Source organism: Manis pentadactyla, chromosome 4, assembly GCF_030020395.1.
Source record: "Manis pentadactyla isolate mManPen7 chromosome 4, mManPen7.hap1, whole genome shotgun sequence".
Lineage (NCBI taxonomy): Eukaryota > Metazoa > Chordata > Mammalia > Pholidota > Manidae > Manis > Manis pentadactyla.
The window spans coordinates 166,382,496-166,398,242 of NC_080022.1; the positions used below are offsets into that span (position 1 = coordinate 166,382,496).

Consider the following 15,747-nt stretch of genomic DNA (forward strand, 5'->3'; position numbering starts at 1 on the left):
ATGGCTTGCACAGGTAAGGCTAGCAGGACGGTTTGTGCATAATTTCTTCCTATGCACGTGGTCAGTTGAGAGGAAAAGCCTCTGCACCAGAGAACAGGAGCCTTCTACAGCAAGTAGGGAAGGTAGTGATGCGTTAGGAGGCCAGTGTTAAGCCCAGAGTATTCACGATCTGAATGCTGAATTCTTAAGGGCTAATTTAACACTCTAAACATGGAAAACCCAGTAGTTTGGAGTGTCCATACGAAGACACTATTCCCACACGGGAGTTACAGTTTAAGGCCGCCTCTACCTCTGCTGGTCCTCACAGGACACGCTCATTTCCAAATTCCTGAATAAGGATTTCTCTGGATGGCATTCCTCTCCTTGACTGCCAGAACCAGCCTCAAATAGAACCCTTCTATTTCTAGTTGGTGGCAAATACATCACCAGTAGTCCTGTCTCCACCCATATCATGTTAACTCATTGTCAGCTTCCAATGTACTGGGCACTGTCTCCATTAGTTTTAGGCCTAGGTGAGAGGTGTGGTTGAGGTGAACCCATTCTTCCTTCACACAAACCCTCCCATACCCATAGGCGCTTCCTTCTTCTGCCAAAACAAACTTTATTGCACCAAAAAGAAAAAAAAAAAACTTCATTTATGTACAGTCAGATATAAAGACATTTCTTTGACTCCTGTGCATATATTTCCTCAACTCAAGATTAGGGCGTAAAAGTCAGGCTGGTATGCCAGACATGCTCTGCCCATGGCAGGGCCAAGGAGAGGATTGTCACTTGAAAGTGGGAACACTTAAATGGATGACAGACAGCACTGGACCAACAGACCAAGGGCATTCTTTGAAGCCCGGTGCTAGCTCTGGGAATGGAAGGGGGTAATTGGAAGCAGGGTCCTTTTTGAGTCTCCTTGTGAAGAGACCCAGCCTTCAGGTATCCAAGGTAAACTTCCATTTCCCCAAGTCCACTTCCTGTCCAGTTTGTTTCCTGCCCTCCCAAGTAGGACATTCTCCTTTGTGCCCAACCCCCTTCCCAACTCCCCCAGGGAAGTCCCATGACCCACAGGGCAGAGGCCTCAATAGCAGCTGGCAGGGCAGGTACGAGGTATCCTTTCCCTTACTCGTGGCTGGATACTGACCGAGGCCCTGCCTCACGTGGGTCACCACTACCCCACTGGGAGTCATACCAAGAATCTGGAAAGTATGGGGTGAATACATTAAAAAGGGGAAGGATGGATTCCCTCAATGCCCAGTATCACAGGGCACCTGAAGCACGTTTTTCTGAGCCAACCAGCTAAAGGATACTGCAGCTAAATACAGACAGAGAAGCGACACAGCCAGGCAAACACCCATCAGAGTCAGTGACAAAGAGCAGCTGGGAGAGAGTGGGGAGGGGAGAGGAGGGGAGGAGTCTCCAGAGCCCCAGCCCCAACCCCTCTGCCTTTGGCTATCCTTGCTCCCCACCAGTCCCTGGGCACTGAAGTAGGAGGGGGACCTACAGCTGAGGTGACTACACAGGGACAGCCAAACAGTACAGCGGACTGGCATCGGGCTCCCCCTACAGCTCATCCCAGAAGCAATGCCCTCATTGGGAAATCTGTGAGAGACTATGTATGCTATGTAGTGGCTTAAGTCCCATACACATGACAGCTGCCTGTGTTGGGAACTTTTTGAATCAGTGATAGTGGGGACAATTTTGTTTCTTACAGTGCCTGTGCAGGCTTTACCCAGACATTGATTCCGCCCCAGTCATTTACCTTCTGTCTGAAATCTAGAAATGGGTAAGGGAACGGAGGGCAGAGGAAAAAGGTGCTCAGGTGCTAGGTAAAGCTTACTGTTCAGCAGCCTAGACTCCACCACTGTTCCTTCTCTTTGGTCTGTCTAGAACAGTGACCATAAATTAGAAAAAACAAAGTTATGCTGGCCCATGAGAAGTAATAGGAGGAGAGAGGCAGGGAGGAAAAGGGCATTGGGAAGCCCTGCTTCAAGACTGCAGAAAGACAGACAGACAACCACTGAGACTGCTTAAGTGTCACAGACAGTCCCCCACCCCAAGCCCCCTTCCAGATCTCCCCCATAAATCACTTGGGCATACCCCTTCTTAGAACCGCAATTTCTGTCTCCCACCTACCCCTAAGGAGCTGGCCCTGTGGAGAGGTGTGTTGGTTGCTTTGTTTTTGCCAGAGGCCCTCGCCCTGGGTGCTCCTGGATAGGTACCTTGGCCCCTGATATAGGATGAACAAGCCCCGGATGCTCGAGAGCCCAGGAGGTCAGAACAGCAAGAGCCTCCCCACTCCCGCACCCCAGGACCGAGCTTGCTTGCATCTTGCCATCTTGCAGGATGACGTCACGTTTGGAGGGAGATACACAGTGCCTCTCCATCCCTGGGGTGGGGGAAGGGACTTTGCTGGGACTCTCGAGTTGGGGGAGGGGAGAGGGGAGCAGGGTCTAAACCCTCAGGCTCCCGTGCAGGTCTGTCTCTGTCCCAGAAGAGCTGCTATCAGAGTCCATTTCGGTGTTCTCATTATGGAGCCTCTCCAGCACTTTCTGACGAATCAGTCCCAGGCGCATCAAGAGGGACTGGTAGTCAAAGTGGCCCCGTTTCTCTCCAAAAGGGTCCTGTGGGGGAAAGGAGACAAGCAGGATGGAAGATGCAAGTCTGAGTTGCTCACCCTGGAGAAGGCAGCTTTGGGCCCATGTGAAACATGCGCTCAGCTTCTAAGTTATAGGGACAGAGGAGGGAGGACATAGGATAGACAGTTCCAAACAGCAGACAACATAGTCTTGGTTTAGGAATATTATGGCACGTTTACTGCCCCAAACAGTTTTGGCTTGTGCCAACATTAAAATACGTTTGCATTCCTTAAAAGCAAGCCAATATGCAAAACGGGGATACAGTAAAGGTGAGATAGTTAGGGAAGAGAAATTCAAGGCCAGGCCAGGACTGTAATCATTAATATGCCTGTGTTTTCTTTTTAATTAACCTCACAAAAACCATAAAGGAAAAAATTATCCTTCATTCCCTAAAAAAGGTAATTTGCTTTTTTAAGATCATAGGCAGGTCGAGAACTCATGAGGTCTGTCTCCAGATAAGCAAGCACTGATACTCTTCCCCAGGGACCTGTCACTATAATCCTGACCAGGTTTCTAAAGCATCACTCCAGGGCCACCAAGCCTTAATCACAGTCCTTGTCATTCTAGATTAAAGATCTCCAAACATTACATAGAAAGGGGTTAACTGTACTTAAAGTCTCAAAAATAATGCTGTTATGGTTGGTGTGGAGGATATAAAAAATGCAATCTAAAATGCTATGTAGGGAATATGGGAGCAAAGTAGAGTGGTCAGAGTTCAAACAAGTTGGAGAACTCCTTCCTTGGCAGTCACAAAAGGAACATGATTCCCCCACAACCTCCTCCATCTGCTTCTCCCACCTCAACTCCTTCAGCACTCCTGCCCACACATTAGCCTCATGATCAGGGGCCAGTGGACATATGTCAGTCATTTGACTACAGCCTGCAATTTTCACTTACAAGGGTTTACGTTCCCCAAAGGCTCAACCCCACACATCTCTGGAGCTGTCAATTTCCCAAATCTTCTTTCTTTCATCGTTGGCTCCACTTCCACCCACTCCTCTCCTCACCAGACAATGCTGCTCCTTTTCCCTCCTTCATTACAAGTTTTTTCCTTCACAGAATGAATATTAGAAATGTTGCTGAATACCAGCAATGAGAATTCCTGACAGATAATTACAGCATGCCCCTTTGATATACTCTCAGAACGCAGTCAGGAAACAAGTTAACCCTGAACCAGCCTTGCCCTCTGAGTTTAAGTGTGGCGAGTGGGTGCAAGTCCTCGAAGGAAGGATAGGGAAACTACTCTTTCTAGGCAGCATCTGACAAGACAGGTACTCCTACTGCTGGTGGGGTTGGGAGTTGGGGGAAGAGCCCAAGAAGAGCTGGAGGGAACCTTAAGATGTCTTAGTCACTTACCCAAGTCACCACATTTCTAAGCAAAATCCCAAAGACACAGAATTGGTCTTTCAGGTCTTACCCTCCTACCAACCTGGTTATTTATATTTGAGCCTACTTACAATTTGGTTTAGTAAGAATCTTTTAAGTCAAGCCAAAAATCTGTATTCTTATTGGGAGCAGAAGCACATTTCCCCAGTAGAGGCAGAGAAGGAACACCTGGTCACCATCTCTGTGATAGGAATCTTTTAGCATGTAACACTGCCTACCCAATATTCTCCCAGGCCTTCTTTCTCTGTGAGCACCCCTCTGAGCAAGGGCTAGAATTCCAACAGGTGACTCTCATGATCCCTACAACTTGAGAGGGCTGGAATGTTCTTGGTTTGAAAAGACTACTGACCAAGAAGGCAAGAAAAGGCTAAAAAGCAGGACAATTCAGATCCTACTCATGGGTACCTACTTTATGCCAGGCACTGAGAACTGGCACCGTATAACTTTGGGCAAGTCCTCTCCTCAGCTTTGGGTCTCAGCTATTCGAATGAAGCAGGTCCTTTTGCCTCTGAACTGTATGAGTGGTATGAGGTCACCTTGGGGATTTTACATGGTCTGCTTCTAGGCTTCTGACTGCATTACCTGCATAGTCTGGCCTTGAAGGTGAAGGCGATCTTTGCAGGCCACCTCATAGAAGTCATAATACTCCAGGAAGGACTTCTCCATCACCCCTCTGGAAAGCAAGCAGAGACGCTTAGGCGCAGTGGGGGGAGGTGGGTCACACCTCCACCATCCAACCTTAATGTCAAATTAAATAGCTCGAGTTCCCAAGCCCAGATTTGGTTTCCCACAAAGTTCTTCCGATGGAAAAAGGAAAAAGCAGCAGCGGACTTTCCATGGTTGATTTCTCTTACACCTTAAGGTTTATAAAATGAGTAACTGTTAATACCGATTATTTGATTCCTAACTTCAAATCAGGACTTGCTCAATCTCATTTGTGTTCTACAGGTCATCCCTAATCCCAAACCTTACTCAAATTCTCCTAGCAAGTTTGTTTCATTAACTTTGCTCAGTTTTTAACACTTAGAAATAAACCTGGCTTTCCTATTAAGTGCTCTACACCTTGTTTGGCTATACAACAGTTAAGTGTCTTTAATATGCCCAGGTCCTCAACAGACTGGGGGCTCCCTGAGACCAGGGTCTCTTCAAGAACACAGAAGCTCTCTGAACTTCCCCTTGGGTAATCCTCAGTCATCTGCTCAAAGCATGAACCACATCGTTCCTTTTCTTCTATCTCCCTCTGGTGCCCAACACCAAAGTTTGCCCCAAAGGTACTCGAGGGTATGAGCCAGCAGCTCAATCTCCAACAGGAATACCAAGTACGAAGAGGGCTCTCCTGACACATACCGTAGGGGTTCAGGGCAGGGGCATTTTCCTTCCATCATGTCACAGACTGCCACTCTGATGGTTTCATGCCGAATACATTCATTGTAATTTTTGCTGTCTCCTGGATGTCTCTCCTGTAATGTGACAGGTAGCATAGTATCCAAGCACAAAGTTTAGGCAAGGAGAAGAGCCAATGGGAGGAGACTTTAGGATTAGTTTGTGGTATGTGACCCAAGCAAAAGAACTACCTTTCCATTGTAAGGCAAATCCATGAAGAGCAACTATGCTTTTTAACTTTGGAGACCATTCACCTGCCTCCATGGACACCACACTTACTTTCTGTTACAGGTTGTTTGACCTGTAAACAGCAAATTAGATGTGTCAAAGTTTCCTAAGCCTGAAGTGACAGGCCTCTCGAATATAGATTGAGTAGGAAATAACCAAGTACAAAAACAATGGTGGTACAAAAAGACAGATATATGTTGGGAGTCCCCGTGGGAAACCTATAGGTCCCAGGATGCTTCCTGGTTAACTCCTCTATGTCTGTAGGGTTCCATCATCATTTTGAGTCAACTACTATGAGTCTATCAAAACTTGAAATTTTCTAAAGAAAAACTCCAACTTTCACCTAGAAAGCCCATATGAACGCGGGTATGACTGGAAAGGAGTGCAGGCTCCCATCCTTTCACTCTTCCTTTGCTCTTCACTGTTCTTCGCACCACCAACCCCAGTCAATCAGAGCCCTGGCCTCTGATAAAAACAAACAATGAACAGGAAGGAGATATATACTGTCACACTACTAACCATGGTTCCTGAAATGCACCACAGTGAAATCACAGGGGCGCTGTGGGGTATTTTAAACTTTTTGAGGAAAGCTGTAGTTCAACAACTACCAAACACTGAACTATTAGCCTGAATTACGTAGCTCAGTTTTAATGTTAAACTGCATTATATTCCTTTTGATGACATAGCACCTTGGTAAAGCTGGCTTTTCAATTACTTCTTTGATAAACAGCAGGTAGCATATGAAAATAGCAGGTAAGGGAAGTAAGGATACTGGGTCCAATCTGATTCCAAGATTTTCACAGCTGTATGACGCCTACAGGGTATGCATCCTATTATGTCATTTACAGACCCCAAAGCAGGCTCAGAATTAATTTCAAGATGATTCCACTGACTTCCACATTGTAAATTAATCCAAGTCAAAGGAAGTAACTCGACAGTGTTACTGTAACTTAGAAGGGAAAAAACTCATTATGAAGGAGGATAAACACCTGCAATGAAATTTAACACATGGGGACAAGCCAGGTAGGAAAAAAAAAACAACCCTCTCAAAACCAAGTACATCATGCCCCAGAGCTGGGCCCACCTGGCCTCACCTGCTCAAAGCCAGGCTCATTGTGATAGGGATTCTCAGTCATCAGGGACTGGATGGAGATGAGCACAGAAGAGATGCTCTGGGCTGGGCTCCAGGCAGGGCCAGTCCACGTACTGCAAAACACATCAGAGGGAAGGGAAGAGAGTGAGGCAGAGAGAGACAAAAAGGGAATCACAGAAAGACCAGCGCACAAGTACCCTGGGCCTCGCAGCACTATAATTAGTGACTCAACATTTCTTTTTCACTATTAATACTCTGCAATTTCCCAGCCTCTGTTTCACCCTCTTTCACCAGAAATCAGTCAACTGTCTAATCCTCTTATCAAGTGGACAGAAATAAAGAAGGTAAAGCAAAGAAGGTAACTTTGAAGGGATTTTCTTTGGCTATGAAAGAAACAGTAGCCAGGGAAGGTTTCTTTCAATAAAGTAAGAAAACAGCTCCAAAAGCAGTCTAAATGCTAACCTCTGCAGATCCCAAAGAGCTTACTTATTTACTTGTGGGTGGTGATGGGAGTTAGTGGAGGAGTTGAGCACAGAGGCATAGAAGGGATTGAAGCCATCTGGTTAGAGGCCATGTGGTGAGACTGATGATCAGGGATCCAGTTCTGTATCAAGTGCCCAAGGAATATCAAATTCTCTGAAGACTACAGAACTCTGCCAAAGGACATGATGGGAAGAAAGTACACTTCTAAATTGTGGAGAGTCTGACAATAACACACTTGACCCTTGAACAACACTGGGGTTAGGGGCACTAACCCCTCACACAGTTGAAAATCTGCCTGAAACTTTTGACTCCCCCAAAACCTAACTATAAATAGCCTACTGTTGACTGGAAGCCTTACTGATGAACACTCAATTAACACTTATCTTACATGTTATATGTATTATATGCTGTATTCTTACAGTAAAGTAAGCTGCAGATGTTTTTTCAAATTGCTGCAATTTCAAAAACATTTTCTGATATATTTACTGAAAGAATCTGTGTCTAAGTGGACCGATGCAGTTCAAACCCATGTTTTTCAAGGGTTCGCTGTATATGGAAAACATCTTCAACAAGAGACAAACACCAAAATCACTCTTCTCTTTCATAAACCTGATTGACTAATGGGAGGAGGAGGGCAGTTAAGACATTAATGACATTAGTGTTAGCTCACTTATTGAAGACCAGACACTTAGCTGGAAGCTGAACATAACCTGGGCCCTGACTGGCCTGTTGAAGTTGACTGGCTAATACCCTCTTCCCTGCTGGACCCGAGGAAAGCCCGAGTGATGAGCACAGTACCTCCGGCAGAGCTCGAGCTTCAGTGCCTCCTAACCTGCTCTTCTCAGCTCTGCTTCCCCAGAAACTCTAGACCTTCAGCTCTGTAAGGCTTCACATATTCAGGGGCTCAAGTCAACAGGGCAAATGTTCACTGAATTTCTTTTGTCACTAAGTCAACTCAGTATTTTCTTCCAGGAAGGGAGGAAAGGAATGAGGCTGATAAATTGCACAGTCAAGTAAAAATGCATGAGAATTTTCTACTCTGATTCTTTGTGATAAATTTCCAATTTCAGGGTAGCTTCTCCTTTTCCACCCAAAGCACTCTTGCCACTTTGACCTCACCATCTTACCTCCTGTTTCTACTATGAGCTGTTTGTTCCAAATAGTTTTATGTTGGCCTAATGGAGGAACACCTAATACAAGAACACTTTCATAAACAAAATTCATACTGCAACAGCAACTACAGTTCCTTACCACTGGGGGTTATGTGTATCACTATCTTACCAGCACAATTATATACCCTGATAAGATAAAGAACTTCGGACAACCTTCTTTTAAAAAGGACTTCCACACTGCCACAATCACACAACATATATTCCTGTATCTCAGATTTTTAAAAAATAAAAATAAAGTAATAATCATGTCTCCAGTTTTTGTCAGCTGCCTTTTCCCCACACAAACCCTGCAATGTGTTGGACAGGAAGAAAATAAACAGTATCACCAGTTTGGGCAACTTTCTCAACTTCAACCTGCACTTGTTCTCTGCCCTAGGGAAATACAGACCACACTAAAAAGACCAATCCAGAACATGTAAGAAAACATTTCCATTCTGAATTTTTAACCCACAAAGGCCATTAAGAAGGAATGGGTGAGAACTATATGAAGCAAAATCTCCATAGCACACAGAAACAAAATGTACTTGAAACTTCTATTTTGTACCTGATAGGATTTCCAACCTCAGACATTTTTTACTCAGTTGTTAAAATATCATAATCATCCTCATCACCACCACCGCCTCCTAAGCCACTCACTGAGACTCAAACAAGACACCCACAGTCTTGAATGGCACAGATTTGCAGCCTTTCTCAACCTGTTTGAGAGAAGATTTAAGCCCTGACGCCCTAAGGGAGTGGTTCTCAAAGTGCAGTGTGCACTAGCAATCACCCGGAGGGCTTATCACACACAGGTTGCTGGGCCCCACCCCAGAGCTTCTGATGTATTTTCTAGGGTGGGGTTCCAGATTTGCAGGGCTTTAAGTTCCCTTCCCAGGTGCCACTACTACTCAGGGAACCCCTTCACTAAGACATCCATTGTATGTAATGAATTAACTTCTCTTTTTGCATCTAGAGTGATACTAGTCATGGACCATTTTTGGGAACTGAGGAAACAGTCACTCCAATCACGTTCTATGGTTCAGATGGTGAATCCTCATTGATAAAGGCTGGTCTTGAGTAATTATTTGCTAACAACAAACTTGGCCACTTAGAAGTCTCTTACCCTAGAATACTCAAGCAGACTTTCCCATTGCGGTAGAAGTTGGGGTTAAACCTCACTGTGTTATTGCCCGTTGTCATCAGTTTGACCCGAGGTGGGTGGATGGGATAGTCGGGCGGACACCGAAACACGAACAGGAAGAAACCCCCTTCATAAGGAGTGTCAAATGGGCCTGTGATCAATGCATGAATCTGCAAAATAAAACCCCATCTCAAAATTGTGAGGTGATGTCCCATCCCAAACCCTCCTGTCTTTCACTTACTACCCACACCAGAAACAGGACCTTCACTGGGTATCCATATTCCATATCCTCACCACGCAGAATGAATAGCCTGTACTTATGCATACTAAATACGTTTGGAATTTTAAGAAATCCCATTAGAGTGGAGTGGCATCTCACTTAGGGGTTACATTCCTAAGTTAAGAGTCCAAGATGAAAATTCAATCTAATCAAAATCACCCGTGAGTGCCCCTTAAAATTCCCTTAAAACATGGTTTTGTTCAGACTTCTCTGATCAGTGTGATGTGTAATAAATGGATGGAATGCCAATGTGCAAAATATACTATGCATCTGTAAAATAATACCCTAGAATGTTTACTTTAAAGAAATTAATACATATTTTTATTGAGGACCTATGTTTGGATATGCCTAGGTTAAACATGCATATGGACACAACTCCACTCTCCATTTATGCGGCACAAAAGAGAGGTAAGATAAAATGGAAGAGGAGAGGGACTGGAGGCCAGAGCACCAGTGTCAGCCAGTAACAGTGTAGAGCTGAAGGCTGTGATGGAGGCCTGGAGGGTCTGCTTCCTCCAGAGGATCAAACCTACTGTGGAGGATGAGGCTCGGGCGGCACCCAGCTGTGTTGAAGATACAAAGAAAAATGGGGAAAACTCAAGGTTCATTTAGAGCCATTAGACCAGCCCCAGAACTTTCCCTAACACTGTAGATTATTAGAAAAAACCCCAGCAGCACTTAAAACAGAATGCTAAATTCTCTTCCTCCAGCCATGATTATTGAACAGGATTGCCTTTCCAGAAGGGAGGAAAACCTGAACTGACTCAAGTTATATTTCTTCTTTACAAAGGCTCCTAGGCACTTAAATCGCAATTTAAACAGCAAGAGGAAAAAGGACCTGCAATCCAATGCCTCAGTCTATAGTCCTCACCTTGCTTTGGTGGCGTCCTAGACTGGCTTTCAGCCCTCAGTCATTTGGAATAACAAGCTCGAATGGTGTATATATGACATCAATTCTGGGACCCCAGGGATAAGCATATTAACACTGATACTTGACTGAGGACAACATGTCCCCGGAAAAACATTTCCAACCACATAAAAAGAAAAAATCAATTTAAAGGGAAATCCATTCAAAACGAAATAGAGCAACAATACAAAATTACAAAATCTGAACTTTTTACTGCAATGTATTGGAGTAAAAAACTTTAAGGAGTTTTCCATTCAAACGACACTAGATTTAGGAAATCTGCTTCTTCCCAACATCAGTTAAGTGATGTCACTTCTGAGGATAGACCATCAATGAGAGAGTGGTCTAGATATCTGTGCCAGGGGAATGTTTTCTCTGTGTCTGTACATGGCAAACAAGATAGCAACAGTCTTTGGGGTGGACGGGGTATTCAAAAGCAACCAGTAAGGACAGGAGCCTAAGCAAGACCTTTAACTACAAATCTGTTCACTCAAGCCTGCCCCCTCCCCAGCTTCTCTGCATGTGATGTATAGCACCATACTTAATGATCAAGAGTGAGTGGCAGGATGGTGGAAGAGTTGGGTAGTACAATGAATAGGGTGAACGTAATTATTTATTATCCAAACTGGACCATTTTTTAAAGTGAGAGAGTTCCCTATTAATAGTTAAGCTGGGGAAATAGGTACAAACTGGGATTTCCCAAGCCAACCAGGACCTATTGGTACCACAATAACAGATCTGTTCAAGGTTTTGCTCCACCTTACTGTGTGACCTTGGGCAAGCCACTTACTGTCTTGAGGCCTTGGTTTATTCATCTATGAAATCACAGATGTGAAACTCGATAATCTCTTTTGGGCTTTTCCAACTGTATGGGCCCGATTTCCCAGTTTCCCCCAACCCCCACCAAGTTACATACCTTAGTCATGTCAACAGTATCAGGTACAACGAACATTCCTGGAGGAGGCTCCTTATAAATGGACATGATATCCCTGTATAACATCAAGAGGAGGTGGGGGAGGGAGTGAGGAAGAGGAGAAAAAAGGGGAATCCCTTGAGCAGGACAGTTGTTATCACCTCAATGAGGCCAGGGTTTGAGAAAATGGTGCTTGGTACCACAAATATTTGCACTGTCTTGGCTAAAAAAATCTCAGCTGAGTACTTGTCAGGCAAGCAGAGAGGAATTATCAAAGGGGCATTGTTCCTTAGGGGGAGAGTAGAGAGGGGAAGAAAAACTGGAATTCCCAATAGCAACAGATGGCACCATGGAAAAGCCACATCCCATTTACTCTCACTTCCTCCCACATGGCAATTCATTCACTCCCACCTCTGAGATTCCCAGGTATTATTGCTGAATGCTAAGTGAAGATTTTTCAGTAACTGGGAAGGCATAATCAACACCACTAAAAACTAATTCCATAAACCACACAGTAGACCACTGCTGGCAAGGGGATGAAGCCAAGTGAGCTAGCAGGGAGCAGTAATGGTCATGCCCAGGGACTAACTGGGTAGAGAGCTCTTCACGTTGGGGTCGGGGAACTCTGAAATCGCTGGTAATCTCGCATCTGAAAGATGACCTGTAGCAACTACCAAAGAAGATGAGAGGATTTCTAGGTCATATCCCATGAACTAGAAGGCATCAGTCGTGACCAAGGGTCTAAAGAAGGCATTCTAGGTGGGAAAAGCCTAGGAACTTACTAGGGCACACAGCGATATTTAAAAAGTGCAAAAAAGTGACGGAGCAGAGAAAGAAGTATTGGCAGAACTCAAAAGTATGTTACGATTGGAAGACTGAAATGGCTGAAGGAGAACCAGAGTTGAGAGGAGTCTGAGTTTAAGTTAGCGGTGGTAATCCTGACGGAGTTGGCATCCTATGTCAGTCAATGGGCCATGTACTTTTCACACAATGGGCTGTTTAATTTTTATCACAGCCTTGAAAGGTAGGTAGAGACAACTGAAAGGACGTGGAACATGGGGGATGAGATTGCCTAGATGAGGATGATTGCGATGGGGGCATTCCCGGGAAAGTGGTCATCAGCAGACGGGTTTCGGGATTATTAAGTAACTAAAGCATTACCCTCTTCCTATGAGACAGATACTATGACAAGCATTTTTGTAAAAATATTATTAAATGATATGATCTAAGAACAGTCACCCAAAAAATAAGCACAGCATGGACTTGGGCCTTTGTTCCTGTATTTGAATTGGGCATCTTTGCTTCAGAAAAGTAAACCAGATGACCCAGAGAAGAAAATACAGGGAGTAAATCTTGAGTGGGATAGTACAAGCCAGAATAAGACTGCAGGGAGGAAGCCTGGTTACTGGAACAGGTGTCAGAGTGGACAGTTTCGGGGTTCGGGAAAAGTGGTTCAAAGGAAGACTGCTGGGGAATGTGAGGGAAGCGATCTAGGCTTGGGAAGGGGGCTTGAGGAGAAGGGAGGAATAAAAAAGCTGGCTTCGAATCTGAGACCAGATTCGCAAAGGGCAAAGCAAGCTGTGCGTGTGTGTGTGTGTGTTACAAACGGGGCTGGAGAGGAGACGACGGGGGTGGGGGTGGGGGCCGATGGGTGGGGCCTCCGGGCAGCATCTAGCAAGGCTGGGGTGGGGAAAGGGGGAGAGGGGCGGTGCGGAGGGCGGCAGCGGGTGTTACTGAAGCGCGAAAGGGTCAGATTTCGGGCGGGAGTAATGGGGGAGGGCGTCTGGAATGGAAACGGAAGGCTCACGGGAGGTTGGTGAGGGGCGGGGTCGGACCTGGGCTAGCAGGAGGGGTTTGGTGTGTGTGGGGCTGGGGGCGGGGGGAGAGAGGACTTGCAACCCAACGCTCCGGGCTGGAGAGACGTGGGTCTCGGGGCTGGGCAGCCGCGAGGGAAGGAGGGAAGCGCGGAGCAGCGGCGGGTGGAGGGGGGTTGTGGAGGGAAAGGGGGTTGGGGAAGGTCGAGCCCCGTAGCTCGGGGCTGGGGCAGGAAAAACCCCGGCTCACCGCTTGATCCGGAGTAGACACTGCGGCGCGGTTCGCTCGCCGTCCCAGTCGGAGCTGAGTGTGGGGTCCCAGTGGCTAAGCAGCGCGGCCCCGTGGGCAGCGGCCGAGGGCGGGAGCCCGGGCAGCGGAGCCAGGCCGCTCCCCGGTCCCCCGGCCCCGCCCGCCGCCGCCGCCGCCGCCCACACATCCGGCAGGAAAGGCGGCCCGAATCCGCTGCCGCTAACGCCAACAACACCGGCGACGCCGCTCGCCCCAGGGCCCGTCGCCCCAGCGCCCGCTGTCGCTGTCGCCGCCTCTTCAGTCGGACTCTCCGCCATCGCTGCTTCGCTTCCGGGACTGCTCGGCAGCACGTCCGCCGACCAGAGCGGCCGCTGCTCCCTCCCGCTCCCGCACCACCGAGAGCCGGGCCAGAGTGTCCCCACCCTCTGCTTCCACCGTCCAGCAGCGCTGGCTCCGCCTACTCCGTTTCGACCAGCGAGAGGCGCTCTGCAAGAGCGTCCCCCACGGTCCTCCAGAGCAGGAGGGGGTTGGAACCAGCCAGCCGAGCAAGGGTTCTGGGCCTGCGTTGGTCCACAGCTCCGCTGGGGGAGGTTCTGACATGTCAGGACGCCGAGGTGCAATTGAGAGCCCAATACCACGGAATATTTTATTTTCAAATGTTGAAAGGGGGTGGGGTCGGGAGGACCATATGCCCCCCTTTAACGAGAGCGACCCTCATATGTGCCTATGCGATATGATTGGGGTTCTAGCTTCCTTGTAGGGAGGCTCTGAATAGATGAGTTGACTCGCCTAGGACCCTTCCTGTCGGAAAGGCTCTTTGATTTAGCCTTCCTCCCTGCACCCTCACCCACGGAGGGCAGGCTGCCATTGCCCCCTGCCTGCAGCAAGAAGGAAGGCATCAGAAACTGCGAGTGAAAAACTACCTCGTTTTAGAGGTTATTCAGTATATATTTATGAAGGACCTACCAAATGACAGGCATTGTTGCTAGACGTTGCTATAGGGATAATGAAACAGACCTTAAGAAGCTTGGTAAAAGGAAGAAAATCAGGCGTCCTGAATCCAAGCTCAGTCTATTTTCGTCCCACAGACCTTGAATATACAGGAATCAAGGGGATGTGAGTTTAAATCCTGGGAGGATTCCTCAGGACTTTCCTGAGATATATAAGGTGAACTATACTATGGGCTAAAAAAAAAAAAACAAGTCTTCTTTAAAAAAAGCTTTCCCTTTTCTCCCAGCAAGAATACAGGCTCATTATCTTAATTCGGCAATGCTTGGGGCCAGATGTTTCAGGATTTAGAGTAACACTCCCAGCTGGGCCTCGGGTAGCACCCTGTAACTAAGCATTGGTATGTCTGCAAGTCACATGAATATTCATACTAATTTGGGTACGTTATGAATATTCATACTAAATAGGACAAACGGCCTCACTTAGGACTGTATTTTGCCGCCAAATTTGCTTTTAAAAAAATCCAGTTTTCTCAGCTTTGTGAATTTACCAATAAGGGACTGTAGACTTAAAGGGTAATAGCCAAATGTAGAGTTAAAAACTTTTTTTTTTAATCTGACATTTATTGAGTGCTTAACAAGCACTTTGTCTTATTCTTTTCAGCAACCCTATGAAGTACGTCCTATTATTAGTTCATCCTGACAGATGGAAAAACAGAGGCTTACAGAGGTTCAGTGACTTACATGGGTCACACCGAGAGCAACCCGCCGAATTAGAGCTCTAAGTCAAATCTGTCTGGCTCCAGAGAAAAAGTTCTAACCACTATGTCATACCGTCACAGCTTGGAATTTTCCCCCGCTTCTCACACTTTACCTTGTATTAATAATTATGGTCCTTTGGTGGACGGCCTCGCACAGCTCAGGTACCTAACATGAAGTGAATCAATCCACTAGCTTACACAGATTTCATGCTTGATTGGAACAGTATTTTACCACTCTATAATAAAGGTAACCCGATTATCTCTGAAGGGATACACTAGAAACTGGTGACAGCGGTTGGTTTGGCTGTGTGGACAGGGTGGGCTGAAGGGATGGTGGTGGTAAAGACATACATGTATCTTTTGTACCTTTTAAATGTGATGTGCAC

The 15,747-nt window shown here is 46.4% G+C and overlaps 1 protein-coding gene across 1 annotated transcript; it reads right to left on the reverse strand.

Moving 5' to 3' along the window:
- Window positions 1–581: 581 nt before the first annotated feature.
- UBE2Z (ubiquitin conjugating enzyme E2 Z) lies at window positions 582–14,080 on the reverse strand. Its single transcript, XM_036879559.2, has 7 exons — window positions 13,654–14,080; window positions 11,593–11,665; window positions 9,472–9,659; window positions 6,716–6,827; window positions 5,358–5,470; window positions 4,593–4,683; window positions 582–2,609 (listed from the first exon to the last, which is right to left on the reverse strand). The coding sequence occupies exons 1-7, from the start codon at window positions 13,968–13,970 to the stop codon at window positions 2,439–2,441; spliced, it is 1,065 nt and encodes a 354-aa protein (XP_036735454.1). The 5' UTR covers window positions 13,971–14,080; the 3' UTR covers window positions 582–2,438.
- Between the last annotated feature and the right edge of the window lie 1,667 nt (window positions 14,081–15,747).